The sequence below is a fragment of the Bos indicus x Bos taurus genome, chromosome 9 (genome assembly GCF_003369695.1).
Source record: "Bos indicus x Bos taurus breed Angus x Brahman F1 hybrid chromosome 9, Bos_hybrid_MaternalHap_v2.0, whole genome shotgun sequence".
Lineage (NCBI taxonomy): Eukaryota > Metazoa > Chordata > Mammalia > Artiodactyla > Bovidae > Bos > Bos indicus x Bos taurus.
In genome coordinates, this window is record NC_040084.1 from 62,410,170 (window position 1) to 62,428,867 (window position 18,698).

General features: G+C 39.5%; 1 protein-coding gene across 5 annotated transcripts in view; it reads left to right on the plus strand.

Annotated features, from left to right (window-relative positions):
* RARS2 (arginyl-tRNA synthetase 2, mitochondrial) overlaps positions 1-18,698 on the plus strand; it is a 73,324-nt gene that overhangs the window by 6,370 nt on the left and 48,256 nt on the right. For 2 of the 5 annotated variants that reach the window (XM_027551434.1, XM_027551433.1), the window contains exons 2-4: positions 12,111-12,184; positions 15,087-15,250; positions 18,035-18,137. In XM_027551434.1, coding sequence (XP_027407235.1) covers positions 18,120-18,137 — 18 coding nt within the window. In that variant the 5' untranslated portion in view covers positions 12,111-12,184; positions 15,087-15,250; positions 18,035-18,119. Of the gene's footprint in view, positions 1-1,946; positions 1,981-4,727; positions 4,763-12,110; positions 12,185-15,086; positions 15,251-18,034; positions 18,138-18,698 lie in introns of those variants that run through there. The other 3 variants (XM_027551432.1, XM_027551431.1, XM_027551430.1) reach the window with 3 other exon arrangements.

Sequence of the window (18,698 nt, forward strand, 5' to 3'; positions counted from 1 at the left end):
ATTCCCAGCAAAAGTAGTAGCCAGAGTATCAACATTTTCTTGTGTGGATTCCCCAAACTCCAACTCTTCCCAGAGGGCCCTGTGCAGAGGGTCAGATGATGTGTGTTATATAGGAGAGGACCCTGAGACTTTTGTAATGACAGCAGGCATTTTCCCCTTTATTCTGATGTGCAACACTATTTTTGTCTCACATAGCTATCTGTAATACAAATATCCTTGAAAAGATAGTCCAGGACAAAGAGCAGTTGGGTTTTGCATAAGACTTGCAGAAACTTAGAGTCCCATAGAGATTTGTCTCCCAACCCTCAGCACAGTGGTATGTAGATGAGGTGTTCAATACTTGATATTAGCATCTCATTTAATCATCTCACTCATCTTATGCTCCTGGCAGCATTATCTCCACTTCATAGAGGAGGACACTAAGACTCAAGAAGATGGAGAGAATAAAGTCACAGAGCTACAGAACTGTGGAGTTCAGTGACTAACCAACCCAACTGACTCAAAACACACATTGTTTGGATTCTGCACTATGACCTTGGTAAAATGTTCAGCACTCTTGTCTGGCTCAGAAACATAATGACACGGTACAGATTTGTTTCCCTTTCTCACTTGCTTTTCCTTTAGGTTTTGATGCTGAGGATAAATTAAGCCAGTTCATTTTAATTCCTTTAATTTTGAAGCTATTTCAAACTTACGGAAAAGTTGTAAGAGTAGTAGAGAGAACTCCGTACACCCTTTTTCCAGATTCACCAATAAATGTGTTACACATTTGCTTCATCATTATCTTTATATCTGTATGATCTGTTTTGTTGTATCATTTGAGAGTAGGTTTCATAAATTAACTCCTAATGAACTTTCATAAATGAACCTCCCAATACCCAACTGTTTACTTCTAAGAACAAGGCTTACCTTAGATAACCACAGTTCAGTTACTAGATTCATATCACACTGATAGACTTTTTCTAAAATTTAATTTACAATCCATTCCTGTTTTGTTGATGTTTTTCAGCAGCCTTTTTTTCCAGTATAGGCTCACTGCATTTCATTGTTATGTGACTGTTATATTTTAAAGACCTTAAGCTCCCCTCCTCACTAATTTATTATCTATTGAATATATAAATTGATAGAGGAGATACACTGATAACAGTGAATAGCAGACACAGCTCCCTGACTGCTGAGTTGTGTTGTCAAATCTCATGACCTCAAGGAGCTGTTAAACCAGTCCAGTTGTTGTCATCTAGTCCTAAGCTGGAGTATCTCCCCAACATAAATTTTGCAGCTTAGGCCTGGTAATTTGGGAAGATACTCTCACACATTCGGGTGAACCACAGCAACGACTGTATTATCTAAATGTGTACTTTACTTCCAACCTGTTCTTACAGGTTCACCAGCATTCAGTTCAGCTTCAAACCACAAGTTCTTTAAGACTCGTGCTAAATTTCTTTCATTATAAATAACTGCAGGTAACTTACTGTCAAATCACTTGGGAAGTTCTTTTTTGATTTAGGTCATACCTTTGACTATGCCAAAGCCTTTGACTGTGTGGATCACAGCAAACTGTGGAAAATTCTTCAAGAGATGAGAATACCAGGCCACCTGACCTGCCTCCTGAGAAATCTGTATGCAGGTCAGGAAGCAACAGTGAGAACTGGACATGGAACAACAGACTGGTTCCAAATCGGGAAGGGAGTAAGTCAAGGCTGTATATTGTCACCCTATATGCAGAGTACGTCATGAGAAATGCTGGGCTGGACAAAGCACAAACTGGAATCAAGATTGCTGGGAGAAAATATCAATAACCTCAGATATGCAGATGACACCATCCTTACGGCAGAAAGTGAAGAAGAATGAAAGAGCCTCTTGGTGAAAGTGAAAGAGGAGAGTGAAAAAGTTGGCCTAAAACTCAACATTCAGAGAACTAAGATCATGGCATCTCGTCCCATCACTTCATGGCAAATAGATGGGGAAGCAATGGAAACAGTGAGTGACAAACTTTATTTTTGGGGGGCTCCAAAATCACTGCAGATGGTGACTGCAGCCATGAAATTAAGAGATGCTTGCTCCTTGGAAGGAAAGTTATGACCAACCTAGACAGCATATTAAAAAGCAGAGACATTACTTTACCAACACAGGTCCGTCTAGTCAAGGCTATGGTTTTTCCAGTAGTCATATATGGATGTGAGAGTTGGACTATAAAGAAAGCTGAGCACCGAAGAATTAATGCTTTTGAACTGTGGTGTTGGAGAAGGCTCCCACAAAGAGTCGGCCACAACTGAGCAACTGAACTGAACTGAAGTTTCAGTTGATACCTTGTTTGCTGACTATTTGAGTCTGAACTAGTTCAGACCTGAAGAAATTCTGCACATGTGGGAATACTGGTGCACTGGCTCTTGCTGGCAAACGTACACCTGGGATCTGGTTATAGTAGAGTCAGAAATGAGGAATAACCAAGGATAATTGATAGTTTAAGTAATTCAGAATCTGGAAAAAAGATTGATCATCTTTCAAGAATTTTGAAACTCATTGCCTTGTAGACTGTTATCTGGATAAAAATATAGAATTAATTTTCTATAAGGTATCAGTTCTGCCACATATATGTTTGGTTGCTAAAGCATAAGGATCTTTTTTTCATCAGCTAAATTAGGATTTTTTGTGTGGTTATTGGAGATTTTGATCTGGAACCTGGCAAGTTAAACTCCTAACTGAATTTCAAGTCTATGTAGACTAGCCACATTGATAGTATATTTTTTTGACTCTGTGTTCAGTTCCTGACTACCAAATGTGGGACTTATGTGTGCCTGTGTGTAAGGGAAACTGTTGAGAACTGCCCTCAAGCTGATTAATTATTGTCTTTTTCATGCCAGGTATCCTGGGAGCCAGGTTCTGTTACATTGGAATCTTTGACTTTAGGTTGCCAAATCCAAGGTTTAGAATTGTACCTGGCACATTGTCAGCATTCAGTAGGTGTTATTATTGTGTTATTCATGAGAATCTCTGGTGATAGGTTCCCAAACCAGATCTGGCATATGTGAATTTTCACTTTGATTCTCCCTTTTAGACATGGTTCTGCTTTCAACCTCAGGTTTCCTCTTTGCTCAGTTGTAAGTTATTTAGTTTATTTTTCAAGGACTGTGCCTTGTGGATTTTATTCCTCTGTCTTCAGGTTTAAATTTTTGAGCCTTAGTCTTCTTTTAGTGCTTTATTTTCAACTAAATAAACTTCTGACATATTCTTTAAAAAATTTTCTTTCACTATTATGAGGCCTCAAGTGGATAGCTAGCAAAATGCCCTTGTTATATCTGTGGTAGCCCCAGATGAAACCCAGGAGAACACTTTTACCTAAAGGGAAATAAAAAAGAAATCTGTAGCCAAAGAAACTCTTAGGTCACTTTCTCATCAGAGAAAACACTAATTTCAATCTCAGAGACAGTTGAAGAAAGTCCTATTATTTCCAGAATAATTTGGAACCTATGAGACTGTAAGGAAATGAAAAACCATGCTCTCCAATATTTGACAGTGGTTCTTAATGTTTTCTTATTTTTGTGTATGTGCCCCATCCATTTGAATTATACTCCTCGAATTAAAAACCCTCCCTCAATTGGGCACTGATTGTTAACATGGGAGGCAGCTGGTTTCTCCTTTTGCAATTTGTCTCTAGCTTTGTCTACTTGAGACGAGAATCACCTGAGAAGCATTAAAAACAATACCTAAGCCCAGGTCCCTTGGGCTGTAATGGGGTAGGGGCCTTGAAGTTCTAAACCTTATCAGGTGATTCTGATATTCACTCAGGCTTGATAGCAGCTAGCTAAAGACGACCAGCAGCGGAAAGGTATGGTACGGTGGTCCCCATATTTTACTTCACGTTAGAATCAATCCCAAGAGCTTTTTAACATCTGTTGCTCAGGTCACACCCTGTATTAATTAGAATATTTGCATGTGGGAGCCAGACTCCAGTGTTTTCTAAAGATCCCTGGGTCATTCCCATGGGCAGCAAAATGTGGAAACCCCTGGTATAGTGATTAAGAACAGAAGATACAGGTTTAAATCCAGCTTCTCTGATAAGTAGGTAAGTTCACTGTACTTCATTTGTAAAATGGAAAATTATTTAGCTCCCTTATAGACTTGGCATTAAGATTCAATGAATTAATAGAGTGCTCAGGATTGTGTTTTATATATTGTATAAATGCAGTACTCATTAGTCATTATTATCTCAGAGTTTTGAGGATGTGGTATTTTGAACCACCTTTCCACACTACTACCCCCAGAGGCTGGAGTTGGGGACCTAATTATTATCCACTAGCCTAGGTAAAAACTTTAGCACCTGTTTGGTCAGGCCATTCAAGATGGCTGTTCCCTTGCTCTCTGTATTCTCTGCTGACCAGGCCCTGCTTCACTCACATGACTATCCAATCCTCTTAATTATAGAGCTTACTCAGTTACTGCCTTCTTTCTTGAACCCTCCCTCAGCTGCTGGTTTTTCTGGTAACTGGTGAGCCAACCTGATGGCAGTTCCGCCTATAAATGAATGGTAGCTCCTTCTTCCCCCAAGTAGCAAAAATGGCTGTTGTGTCTTGTCTGCTCTGCAGGGTGGGATGTTTTCCAGGTCCTAGGCTTCAGACGGGAGAAGGCAACGACACCCCAGTCCAGTACTCTTGCCTGGAGAATCCCAGGGACAGAGGAGCCTGGTGGGCTGCCGTCTATGGGGTGGCACAGAGTCGGACATGACTGAAGCGACTTAGCAGCAGCAGCAGGCTTCAGACATGTAAGATTTTTCTATCTGATAAATCATTAGTGTCTGTCACTGTCTCCTGGTCCCTTTTTTTGGTCTCCAGGCTGGGCGTCAACAAGGCTTTCGGGCCTGCAGGGTGCGGTGCAGCAACCCTACATGAAGTTAGGTAACCAGAAAACTGTGTATCTGAACGATACTGCTTAATTTTCAACAGGAATTCCTTAACAGTAGATACTTTTATAAAGTTGTGCATAAAGTAAAAAACCTTTCTCATTTTTGCAAAAGTAATACCTGCTTATTGTAAAAAATTACAATAAAAAAGGTACCAAGAATATTTTTAAAAATCTCCCCCATAAGTAGTTATCACTAATGTTGACCTTTATTTTAGATACATTTCATTGCAGGTATACAGGTGGAAAAAAAGGATAGATAGGCTTTTTATAAAAATTGGGCTGTATTGTAACCAGTTTTGTTTTTTTTTTAAGCTTTACAATGAATAATGTCCGACTGCTAAAAGTATACTATCCTGATTCCTCATATATTCGTAACCTAAATGTAGTTTTAAGTAAAAAGTGTTAAACACAGTTTAGCCTGAATTTAACAGTAGCAACAAAAGTACATTTCAAAGAATTATTGATATATTTTCTAAATGAGCCCTCATTTTCTAATGAGCAGTTAACAGATCATGAACAGCATCACAGTTTGGAGCGTTATTTTTTTTTTTAATCTTAATGTTTCAGAGACTCATCTCTACAGAGAACAAACTGGTGATTACCAAAGGGGAGGGGCTGGGGGAATCAGACAAAAGAGGTAAAGGGAATTAAGATGTGCAAGCTTCCAGCTGTAAAATAATTGTCACCAGACACAATGTATGCATAAGGAATATAGTCAGTAATGTAGCAACTTTGTATGGTGATAGATAGTAGCTGCACTTACTTTGGCTGTCATTTCATGCATCACTGTGTTGTACACCTGAAACTAATATAACATTGAATGTTAATTTCTTAAAATCTTGGTGTTTCAGATTTAGGCAGTATACATGACACTCTTAAGGCTGGTGTAACTTTCCTCTACCTTTTCAGTAACTTTGTCAAAGTTAGTAACACTTATTAATGATATCTGCATACTTCTATTTTTAATTAAATACAATGCTTACCTGGTATATGACCAATCTTCTGATACATGGCTTAATTGGCTGCCTTTATGAGTAGATTTTTCAAGAAGGGCATTATTTTTTTAACTTTTTTTAAAAAGAAATTATGACTTTTCAGATAAAAAAAAATCCTAGGTATATCAAAAGGAGGCTTAATCACTGGAAAATTAGCGTGTTTAAAAAAACTATGAAAATAGTAGATTTAGGAATAATATTAAAAATCTTCGTTTTAGAAATAAAGCAATAACACCAGGTTGTTTAGTTCTGATTTTGATTTTCCAAAGTCTGATACCACAGATGCAAACACCATACAATAATCTAATGTTATTTAAAATTTTTCTGATTTTCATATATTGGCAACTAATTCAATTTAAAAACCAACTGAGCAGATGAAACAAGTGTATCATTTTGTAGCTTCTCTAGTAGATGAAACTCGCCTTATATAAATTCTAAATTATTTGCTTTAACCAGAATGTGATCTTTGTGAATAGTTAGCATGGTGACAAAGTAAAATACATTTATTTCACCTCTGGAGTCTTCTTGATTGGGTGCTTTATTTTTGAAATTTAGTGACTTGACCAGGATGTGTCATTTTCTGTTTCTGTCATTGTGTTTTTCTGATGTAGTCATTTATTTTGATCTGTAGATTCCATTTGTTTGTCTCTTTTTTCCCTTTTAAGACAGTCTTTAATCATGGAGAATACTATTAATACCCATGTACCCATCACCCAACCTGAGAAATAAACTATTACAAATACTATTAAAATCCCCTGGGGATCCATCCCTGGTTGCAAACTCTCTTCACATATGAGGTTTTGTGTTTATCATATCTGTGCATGTGACTTACTACCTACGAAAGTACTCCTATATAGTATTCTTTTGCAAGTTATTAAATTTTATATAGGCAGTAATCAAATTTTAGTTATCCTCTGCATGTTGGGGTGTTTTGTTGTTTCTTTGCTTCAAATATTAAAAGATTTCTCCATAATGGTGCACAGAGATCAAGTTCTTTTCATTTTACTGGTGAGTGGTGTGCCATGGCAGTAATACACCACAATTTAGATTTAGTTCTTTATTTCAGGGATGCTTTCCCTTTTATTGACAATTATGCCCTGTTACCTAGGTCACACCTGATTCTAGCTGCCACTGATGTGAACAGTTTCACATGTGCTTCCATTTACTTACCATCGACAGCACTTCATCCTGTCAAAAAGCCTGCTACCAACACAGACTCAGCTTGGGTGGAGTGAACACTCTCATGGAACTCCCGCTCAATCACTGAGAGATGGAGGCTCCTGCTCCCTACTTTTGGATAGACACTTTCAGTATACATTGTATACAAAAGTAAGATAGAAATTAAGCCGCTGTTGCCTGCATCAGTGACCTTGATAGCACTATCTTATATTTACTTCTTCTCTTCTCTCACTCTCCCCCATATATCACTTCTGCTCTCAGGAGTCACTTCCCAGATAAACTGCCTGCACGCAGTCCTTTTCCCAGGCCCCGCTTCTGGGGGAGCCACAATATAAATCTATGAGTACTTTCTATTTTTCTTAGGTTTTGTTCATTCATTTCTATGACTGCTGGTAAATGAGACTAAGGTAGGAGCCCTGCTAAATAAGGCTGCTCCATTCTGTTTGAGAATCTTTTGCATCTCTTCTTGGCATGCTAGAGTGTGGGTTTGTGCTTTCTCTCTCTAGACTTACTGCAGCTGGAGAGCCAGTGTACCTCTTCTTCCTGTTCACTTGCTTCTTTGCTGCTGGTGTTGTGTTTTTTAATTTTTAATTGAAGGAGGATTGCTTTTCAGTATTGGTTTGATTTCTGCCATACATCAACATGAATTAGCCAAAGGTGACAAATGTCCCCTCCCTCTTTAACCTCCCTCCCACCTGCTACTCCTTCCCACCCCTCTAAGTTGTTACAGAGTCCTAGTTTGAGTTCCCTAAGTCCTACAGCAAATTTCCATTGGCTATCTATTATTTTAGGGACACAAGTTACCCTAAGGTTGAGTTATCTTGTACCCAATTTTATTTATCTTTGTCTGATTGCTTTATGTTTTTTTAAAATGTATATTCTCTGATTATCTTAGCCCTTTTATGTTCTATTTTCAGTTCTGACTACACTCTTCCTTTGTATTTAATTATTAGTTCTATAATGTTTGATCATCAGACTCCATTTTTATTTCACTCTGTTTCATTTAGTTCTTGTTATTATATTCAGACATCTTGAAGCCCTTGTGAAGAATGTCTTTGTATTAAATTATATTTTTCTTCTAGAGTTCTTTGATCTCTTGTATGCCACATTCATTTTTTTTTTTTTTCTTTCAGTCCCTGCCCCTGCTCTCTTCTTATCGAGCTCTCTTTCAGTTTGTCTGTTTTTCATGCCTGTTCTTTTTCATCTTACTAGTGCTTGACAGCTCTGCCCAGACTTCATATTTGCTTCCTCATTGTGTGGGCAACTTCCTTATGCTCCATATCAGCATTATTCTTGGCTCAGCTCACTTTTGTGGTTACAAAATATACACTCTGCAGCTTTCTACTCCTCTTCTGTCTCTCCAGGAGGTCATGGTGACCTGTACACATTACTCCTGAACTCTGACTTGGCATATTTTTGCTGCTAGTTCTGACATTTTTCTGTGTCCTATAAAAATTTCTCCTATGACTCTTCCTGCCCATGCAACACAATATCAGGATTTACTCCCTGTGATTGGGGCGTATATTGTGTTTCCATTGTGGAGGCCCTCAGATTCTAGCCCTAGAATCTTCACTTCTGCTGGAAAGTGCCCTAAATCACTTCTCTGTTTTACCCGTTCTTGCCTGCAGTTCTGTAGCATCTATCAGTCATAGATGGGTTGGGGGGGGGGGGGTGGGGGTGGGGGCAGGGTGGAGAATTCAATGTTTTCTCTCCAGATTTGGTGTATTAATGAGGTTGTTAATTCACTTTAGGAGCCTTGCCAAACGGCTGCTCCATTTCTTCTCAGAACCTGCTGTATCTTTCCTTGGTTTCCATTCTTGAAGTTTATAACTTTGAGCTGTGCCTATCATATTGTATTTGTTGATGGAGAACCAACCAACCTCTAACATTCCCTCCTTTCTCCTTTTCTTTCTTCCTTCCTTTTCATTTTAATTTGTTAATGGGTAGGAAATGGGAGATGATTAAAGAAGACTTCTTTCTACTACTTAATCCCCAAGTCTGTCTTTTGGGTTTTAATTGTGGGAAAATAACACATAGCGGGCAAGTACACATAGTTGGATGGCATCACTGACTCCATGGACATGAGTTTGAGCAAACTCCGGGAGATAGTGACAGACAGGAAAGCACAGTGTGCTGCAGTTCATTGGGGTCGCAGAGTCGGACACGACTGAGCAACTGAACAACAACACATAACCAAATTTACCATTTTTTTTATAGTGTTTTTTTATTGAAGTACAGTTGATTTACAGTGTTTAATTTCTGCTGTACATCAAAGTAATTCAGTTACACACATATATATATACATTCTCTTATATTTTGCATGATGGTTTATCATAGGATACTGACTATGTTAATAGTTCTCTATGCTATACGGTAAGATGTTATTTATCCATTCCATATATAATAGCTTACATCTACTAACTCCAGCCTCCCACTCCACCTCTCCTTCACAAGTCTGCTCTGTTTGTCCATGAGTCTCTTTCTGTCTTGTAGATAAGTTCATTTGTGTCATATTTTTAGATTCCACATATTTGTTGTTCGTTGGCTCAGTTGTGCCCGACTCTTTGCAACCCCGTGGACTGCAGCGCGCCAGGTTTCCCTGTCCTTCACCATCTCCTGGAGATTCCACATATAAGTGATATCATTTGTTATTTGTCTTTCTCTTTGGCTTACTTCACTTATTATGATAAATTCTGGTTGCATCCATGTTGCTGCAGATGGCTCTATGCTTTTTATGGCTGAGTAGTATTCCATTGTGTGAGTTTCAGTTTTACTCAGGGACCTTGCTGCTGCTACTGCTAAGTCACTTCAGTCGTATCCGACTCTGTGCAACCCCATAGACGGCAGCCCACCAGGCTCCCCCATCCATGGGATTCTCCAGGCAAGAACACTGGAGTGGGTTACTCAGGGACCTTACTGATGACTGTAGCCTGGGAGACCGCCACTTTGCAGCTCTGAGTGAATTGCTCTAAAGAGGTAGGAAGAGAAGCCAGTTGAGTCGTGGCTGTTGGCTAGGGAATGCGTACAGTCAAGCTTACATCTCAGTAAGAGATTACAGCTAATCACAAGGAACAAATGTCTCAGTTAATTATTTCAGTGCTGCTTCAGATATAGGAAGGTTCAAGAATCTGGGTTATTAAAATTCTTGCTGAGATGTACATAGACCTTTCTAAAGGGGCCTGATTTTCCAAAGCACAGAATGCCTCATTTTTTTTGTCGGGTGTATTATTGGTCAGCAACTACAGTGGCTAATGACTTAATTTGTTTATAACTGCATGACAGTCTTTTATTTTTCAGCGGAGTTTAGATATATTTAAAATAGGCAAAAATATAATAGAAGAATAGGCAGAAGATCTTATTGCTATGGGTAAGTTTGAAAGACATGGCCGAAATAAAACCCTTTAAAGGAAGAAGGAAATAATACTTATTACATGCTTGTTATGTGACACAATTTTGTTAGTCTTCACAAGAGTCCTAGTTTATTATTAATAGATTTGTTATCCCTGCTTTTCAGATAGGAAAACTTAAGCTCATTGATGTAAAATGACTTTCTCAAGGACTCATAGATAGTAAAAGTGGACCCCTTATTATTGATGTAGCTGTACTGGCAGGAACATTTTGCAATATAAACATGAACTATTACAGTCTTTATTTGGTAAATGCTTTGGAACTATTTATCCACTTCTGAGCAAGTGTCTTAAGGAAAAAAAGCCTTTTTTGTAAAGTATACAGTAATTCAATTCCTAAAGGCTAGAATTTAAAAAGAAAGACTGCACTCTGAGATTTAAACTTAAAGAATCAGCATATGCTAGATCAAAGCAGAACTACAGAGTATCCTAAACATAAATGATAGCTCCAGGTCTGCAAGTTTTAACCTTTTTTTAGGTTTATGAAATTTACCAATTTCTTTTGATATTAGGATAGATATTATTACTCATAATGGGGGTAGTGGCTTTAGTTTTATTCCTCTCCTTCTGAACACTTACAAACACCTCTGAAGAGGATTAAGATTGCTTCTTAATCTCTTCCAAGTTCTTTTTTTATTCACCCCGTTGTTCCCTTTCCCTTCTCTCACCAGCTATGACTTGACCATTGCAGAGGTTGCATAAAGATTGAGGAATTAGGGGAGAAAGGTGAAGACAGTTTTAAATTCATATGACTGTATTGCTGTTTCACTGTTTTGTTTTCATACATTTCTCTTTGAAAGGATATAGATGTGACATAGAGATTAAATGTAGGTTCTGCTTATAAGATAGCTTGTGTTCACATCTCTGTTTTTCTGCTTAAGCAAATTACGTAAATTCTCTGAACTCCATTTTCATCACTCATGAAGTCTACAATAGTGATCCATGGAATTATTTGGGAGAAAAACTAGGCGTGTAAGAAATCTCTATCATGTGAGAATCATTCAATAAGTAAGAATGTCTCCTCCAACAAACTTTGAGTTTCTGATGAGGGTCAGTCAGTGAGCTTTTCAAAAATGCAAGGGAGTAAACTTGGTAGAGCCTGTGGGTCAGGTTCCTCCCGCCCACCCCCCCCATTATTTATTTGTTTGCTTGTTTAAGTAGTGTGAGATTTTTGTCTTTTAGTCACTGCTGTATTCACAACTCCTAAAACAGTGTCTAGCACAAAAAGACTTTATGAATGAATAAAAAGCAAATTATCTTTGGTCCTCAGTGGTTTATCCCTCCTCTTTGAAGAAAAGTTTTTTAAATTTACAAATAGAAATTGATCCTTTTTAGTAAACAGTTCTATTTGCCAATATATGGTCAAACCCTCTTCTTGTCCTCAACTCCTGGCAACCACTGATCTAATCTTTAATCTTAGAGTTTTGGGCTTTCCAGAATGTCTAATAAGTTGAATCGTGCATTATACAGTCTTTTGATTCTGGCACTTGTCACAAAACAAAGTACATTTGAAGCTCATTTGTGTTGTGGTTCAGCATTTTTTTTAATTGTTGAGTAGCATTCTGTTAATCTGGAACAAATATATTAACAATCTTGCACTGTTTTATTCTTTTTGTTTGATTTCTAGCTTTCCAGAGTGTTGGATCTTCCACCAGAAAACTTGATCAAGTCAATATCTGCAGTTCCGATTTCCAGAAAAGAGTTGAGTATAATATATTTATAATGATCTAGAATGTGATTGATTTTGTCAGTTAACCAAAAAATGCAGTTACTCTCCAGTTTACAAAAGAAATTATCCTTAATACATGATTTAATGTGTTATTCCTATGGCTTTAAATAATAAAATTCTATGCTTTAATACTCTGACATGGCAGATTATATTAATATTCTCATGTAGTTTTGATGTGTGATAACTGTATGGCAGTCTTTGAGAAATTTGGAATAAGGTTTGAGTTAATTCTGTAACAGCAAATAAAAGAACTATGATTCTAGTTAGAAAATCAGAGTTTTTGAAGAGATCTTAGAGATTAAACACCTATCTAATGCCTGAATACTATTGTGCCATGTTGACTGCTAGATTTTTAGTGGTTTTGTTTGGTTTCAGTTTTTTTGTTTGTTTCCATTTGAGGACCCCCCCAGTGATAGAGAAGGCAATGGCATCCCACTCCAGTACTCTTGCCTGGAAAATCCCATGGACGGAGGAGCCTGGAAGGCTGCAATCCATGGGGTCGCTAAGAGTCGGACACGACTGAGCGACTTCACTTTCACTTTTCACTTTCATGCATTGGAGAAGGAAATGGCAACCCACTCCAGTGTTCTTGCCTAGAGAATCCCAGGGACGGGGGAGCCTGGTGGGCTGCTGTCTATGGGGTCACACAGAGTCGGACACGACTGAAGTGACTTAGCAGCAGCAGCAGCAGTGATAGAGAACTACTGGTTAGGGCTACATATACTCTATATAGTTGCTACTTGGATTCAGAGAGAGCTGTTTGATGAGTTTGATCATTCTCATTGATACTTGTTTACCAGGTGACTGCTGCTGCTGCTGCTAGGTAGCTTTAGTCCTGTCCAACTCTGTGCGACCCCATAGACAGCAGCCCACCAGGCTCCCAGTTGACTAGAAAATTTCAATACTTGAATACAATACTCTCTCAGTTAATTAATAATGACAAGAAATTAGCTACGTAGTAGGCGTAATGCTTTAAGTTTAAATTATCATTATACTGTTACGATATAATGATACCATTATTACTATACCATCATGTCCTTAAATATTTTGTCCCCTTAACTTTGTTAGGATTTTAAGACAAAGTAGAATGAATGTTTTTTCCCAGAATAGGACAAATGGATAAGTGGAAAAGAAAGAGAAAGGCTACATATGATCTTGTAAAAGAGCATTTTTAAAATAGCCTATTACAACTTCATCTGTTTTGAGTTCCAAGAATAGAGGAGACCACTGACCAAAAGATGGGCTTTGTATGTAAACTGATTCAGTGTTGCGAACAGTTACCTACTTTATGAATCTGTAAAGGGCATTTTGCATAATAATGGAAATGCCTGTTTTTATTTTGTGTTTCAAAGACCTTTAGTAAGCTGAACTGTCTTGACCCATCTTTTGTTTCTTGTTGTTTTTTTTTAAATGAGGTAACATTATATATATTTCACATGGACAATATTCTGTATACAGTATAGCATGCTTTGTCACCACCAAAAATTTAGTGTTCCATCTGTCATTATACAGCTGATCCCCTTTACCCGTTTACTTCTCCCCACCACCCCTTCCCCTCTAGTAACTAGAACTCTGTATCTGTATGTTTGATTTGATTTGTTCACTTATTTTTTGTTCTTTATACTCCACATGTGAGCAGAATCATACGGTATTTTTCTTTCTTGGTCGGACTTACTTCATTGAGTGTAATATCCTCAAGGTCCATCCACATTGTCCCAAATGGCAAGATCTCGTCTTTTTCTATGACTGAGGAGTGTTCCATTGTTCGTGTGTGTGTGTGTGCGTACATCTTCTATATCAATTCATTTATGGGCACTAGTTTGTTTTATACCTTGACTGTTATAAATAATGCTACAATAAATATATGGGTGCTTGCTGCTGCTAAGTCGCTTCAGTCGTGTCCGAGTCTGTGTGACCCCATAGACGGCAGCCCACCAGGCCCCGCCGTCCCTGGGATTCTCCAGGCAAGAACACTGGAGTGGGTTGCCATTTCCTTCTCCAATGCATGAAAGTGAAAAGTGAAAGTGAAGTTGCTCAGTCGTGTCCGACTCTTAGTGACCCCATAGACTGCAGCCTACCAGGCTCCTCCGTGCATGGGATTTTCCAGGCAAGAGTACCGGAGTGGGGTGCCATTGCCTTCTCTATATGGGTGCTTATATCTTTTCAAATTAGTGTTTTCATATTCTTTGGATAAATACCCAGAAGTTGCTGGATCATATGGTAGCTCTAGTCTTTTTGAGGAATCTCCGTAGTGGCTGCACCAATCTACATTCCCACCAGCAGTGTATGAGTATTCCTTTTTCTCCACATTCTTGTCAGCACTTGTTATTTCTCACTTTTTTGACAGTACCTATTCTGATGTGAGGTGATACCTCATTTTTATTTGCGTTTTCCTAGTAATTAGTGATGCTGGGCATCTTTTCACATGCCTGTTGTCTTGGCCCCTCTTTTGAATAAGATTTTCTATACCTGCTTTGAGTTCCTTTGTGCAGTTCCACTTTAGCAGTCTGAAAAACTAAGATTTTGTTTCATAGAAAATAAATAATAAGGAGGACCTCAATTTCTCTAATCTACCAGTTGAAAATTCTGCATATTGAATTTGTTTAAAGGAATTGCTACTGCTTTGTCTTCATAACCCCAGTTATCCTTTAGAGTACTGAAACAAAGCCTAACTGTTCTGTATTTCTAATTTGATTCTAAAGTGCTATAACATGCCAGGAAAATTAAGAAATATTATTTTTGTTAATGTGGTTTATTTAATGTGATATGAATCTATTTGTTCAGGTAGTCTAATTCTCTGAATTATATAGTTGACCCTTGAACAGTGTGGGTTTGAATTGCATGGGTGCAGCTATATGTGGATTTTTTTTTCAGCTAGCATGAACTGCGGTACTTCATGATCCATGGTTGGTTGAAGTCAATTGACTACAGAGCCCCAGAAGGTCCAAGGGCTAGTGTTGGCCTATTGGTGGCAGAGCCAGGTCCTGGAGTCTGTAGCTACAAGGCCCCCCTAGTGGTCCCAGTCTGTCAGCCCACTGGTAGGTGGTACTGGGTCTAATGTAACCCTGAGGGTCCAGGAGTAGTGCCAGCAATGGGGGGCGGGGGGGAGGGGAGCCGGGGTGGGGGTTGGTCCTGGGCCCTCTGGTGGGCAGGACCAAGTCCCAGGGAAGCTTGGGACTCTGGAGGTCTTGAGATGCCTGACCTTCAGCTGGGTGGGGCTGTGTCCCTGCCCAGAGATGTACTTGGCCTGATGTGTCCCATTATTGATGATGATAAGCTGATCAGCAGGGCTGGGTCCTGAGGTGGCTGGCTGTGTGACCAGGGGACCCCAGGGCCTGGTACAGGCCAGCAGATGGGTAGGGCTGGGTCATAAGACAACTGGCTACAGGGCCCCAGGGATCCTGAGACTAGTGCTGCCTCTCTGTTAGGGAGCTAAGTCCTAGGGTGGCTAGCTGCAGGGCCCACAGTCCCAGAGCCAGTGTTAGCCTGCTCATGAACAGGGCCACGGCCTTAAATAGTCCTGGGGCTGGTGATGGCCTCCTGGAGGGCAGGGTCAAAGTGACCCAAGGCTGGTGATCGCCCACTGGTGAGTGTGGCCATGTCCTGACCCAGCTGGCTGAGGTGCCCGGGATATCCTGGAGGTGGTGTCAGCCTTATGTTGAGTAAGGCTGTGTCCTAGTGGGCTGAGCCATATCTTTTGCTGCAGGGTCCAGGAATCCCAGGGCTGATGCCCACCCCAGTGAGGAAGGAGGGTCCCTATGACCACTTGTGGCAGCCTGGGGATCCCTTGGCTATTGTCAGCCCATTGTTGGGTGGGGCCATGTACCTGGCCTGGAATACCCCCAAACTAATGAGACTGGCTAGTACCTGAAGCTGGAACCCAGCACTAATAAGCTTGAAGGAGAATTTCAAAATGGTATTTACTAGCACCAGTATCCTCATGAATGAGCTCCCTAAATTGACTGCTGTCAGTGTCTCTGTCCCAAGTTGTGCTGCTATACTTAGTCACTCAGTTGTGTCCCACTCTTTTGTGACCCCATGGACTGTAGCCCACCACGCTCCTCTGTCCGTGGAATTCTCCCAGCATGAATTCTGGAGTGGGTAGCCATTTCCTTCTCCAGGGGATCTTCCCAACCTAGAGATGGTACTTGGATCTCCTGGATTGCAGGGGGATTCTTCACTGTCTGAGCCGCCTAGTCATCCAGTGACTTCAGTGGATAGTTGCTCTGTTAAATAGTTGCAGTTTTCATGTGCATGCAGAAGGAGGTTAGCTCAGGGTCTTTTTATTCTGCCACCTTGGTCACTGCTCAAGGCTCAGGAAAATTCTTAGTGGTTATTATTGACTAGATTCCTTAATGTGATCAGAAGTTACACAATTTTTTAGACATATGCCTGGATTTCAAGAATGATAAGGAAGTTATTTGTGCTCCTGTGTTTTGTGTTGAAGTGAAGTGAAAGTCGCTCAGTCGTGTCCAACTCTTTGCGACCTCATGGACTACACAGTCCATGGAATTCTCCAGGCCAGAATACTGGAGTGGGTAGCCATTCCCTTCTCCAGGGGATCTTCCCAACCCAGGGATTGAACCCAGGTCTCCCACATTGCAAGCGGACTCTTTACCAGCTGAGCCACCAGGGAAGTCCAAGAGCAGGTGAGGGGGCTAGAAATGGGCTAGACAGACAGTGGTTCAGCCCACCTATTCTGCCCAGAGAGTCTCATTCTCTACTTTGTTATTAAACATTCAGTGTCAGTAATTAATTGGAAGTTTGTATATTATTTTTATACCTTGAACAATTTCAAACTATAGAAAATTTATAGAGAATAATGTAATGAACACTCATGCTCACTTTCTAACATGTTAGGTCTTAATTTTTTCCAAATTTTGTTTTCTACAAATCAAACATTGGTTACTGTTGAAGCCACCTGTATACCATCCTTCCTTAGAGATAACTGCTCTTTGAAGGAAATGATTGTTTTCACTACTCGCTTGCCTAGTTTCTTTCTTGGTTTCTTTGTTTTTGCATTGTTTCATCACCAACCCAATGAAAAGAATGGCGGTGTCTGTCTCTTTAAAGAACTACTGAGTGTTAAGAATAATACAGTGGCACCCCGCTCTAGTACTCTTGCCTGGAAAATCCCATGGATGGAGGAGCCTGGTGGGCTGCAGTCCCTGGGGTCGCAAAAAGTTGGACACGACTGAGCAACTTCACTTTCACTTTTCACTTTCATGCATTGGAGGAGGAAATGGCAACCCACTCCAGTGTTTTTGCCTGGAGAATCCCAGGGACAGGGGAGCCTGGTGGGCTGCCGTCTATGGGGTCTCACAGAGTCGGACACGACTGAAGCGACTTAGCAGCAGCAGCATGTTAAAATTCAGATTTCACCAGTTTTTAAAAATATTGCTTTGGTCATCTGAAGGTCAATGAAGAGGCTTGAAAGAAGGAAGTATTTGAAATAGTGGAGGAAGATTTGTAGAAGAGGTCAAGAGACTTGAGCTTTTTTCTGACTCTGTTTAGTAGTTGCAGTAGACTTTTAGGGGAGACAATGAACTTGCCAGACGTCATTTTTCACATTTGTCAAATAAGGTGGTTGCTGTGTGTCTCTTACAGAGATACCATAAGGCTACAGCTGGGTGATGGAAGAGGAAGAATTTTATAAGATAAAGTACTCAATCAGGACATAGTGATGATACTTCTAATTGCTTTGCTTTCTTCTGATAAGATTATGTCAGTGTAGAGAACCCAAAGTGATTAGTCTTTTTTTGTTTTCCCTCTGGTAACATTTTTAAGGTAACAGTCTTTTCCTGTTTCACGTCTGTCTTTAGAGAGGTAGCTGACTTCCAGCTTTCTGTGGATTCTCTATTGGAAAACAACAATGACCATTCAAGACCAGATATTCAAATTCAAGCCATGAGACTGGCAGAGAAGGTACTTTAGCACTATTATCTCTTTTGACATTATAATAAACATGTTAAATAAAAAAATATTCTGCAGGCTATGTCAGCCATAATAATGGATTTAATAGTATTTTTGTTCAAGACACCTTGGAAAGTGTAATTTAAATTTATTTTAGCTGCATATTATAAGGTTAGGATGGTTTTTGAAATTAGTTATGAAACACTCCTGTTGAGCTGACAGTATTCAGTTTTTTGATTACTTATAGGAAGACTGAGTGTTAATTAAATTTACACATTGAAGCTGGATGGACTTCTGAATTCAGGAGAACAAGTTTAATAAATTAGAACAGTGGGCTGCAGTTTTAAAAAATGAGTTTCTGAGAAGATGAACATTAAAATATGTGAAGAAATGATTAGATGTAAATAGAACCATGATTTCAGAGAAGTGGTTAGATACTTGAGTAATCCTCTTTCATTTCTAATATCTCCGATGGGCTCAGTATCTGAGAGAGGAGTTGACAGGACTGTGGAGAATGACCACATCTAAACTGTGAGTGTCTAATACCTTCAGAAAGAAAGAGGAAGATCTGGG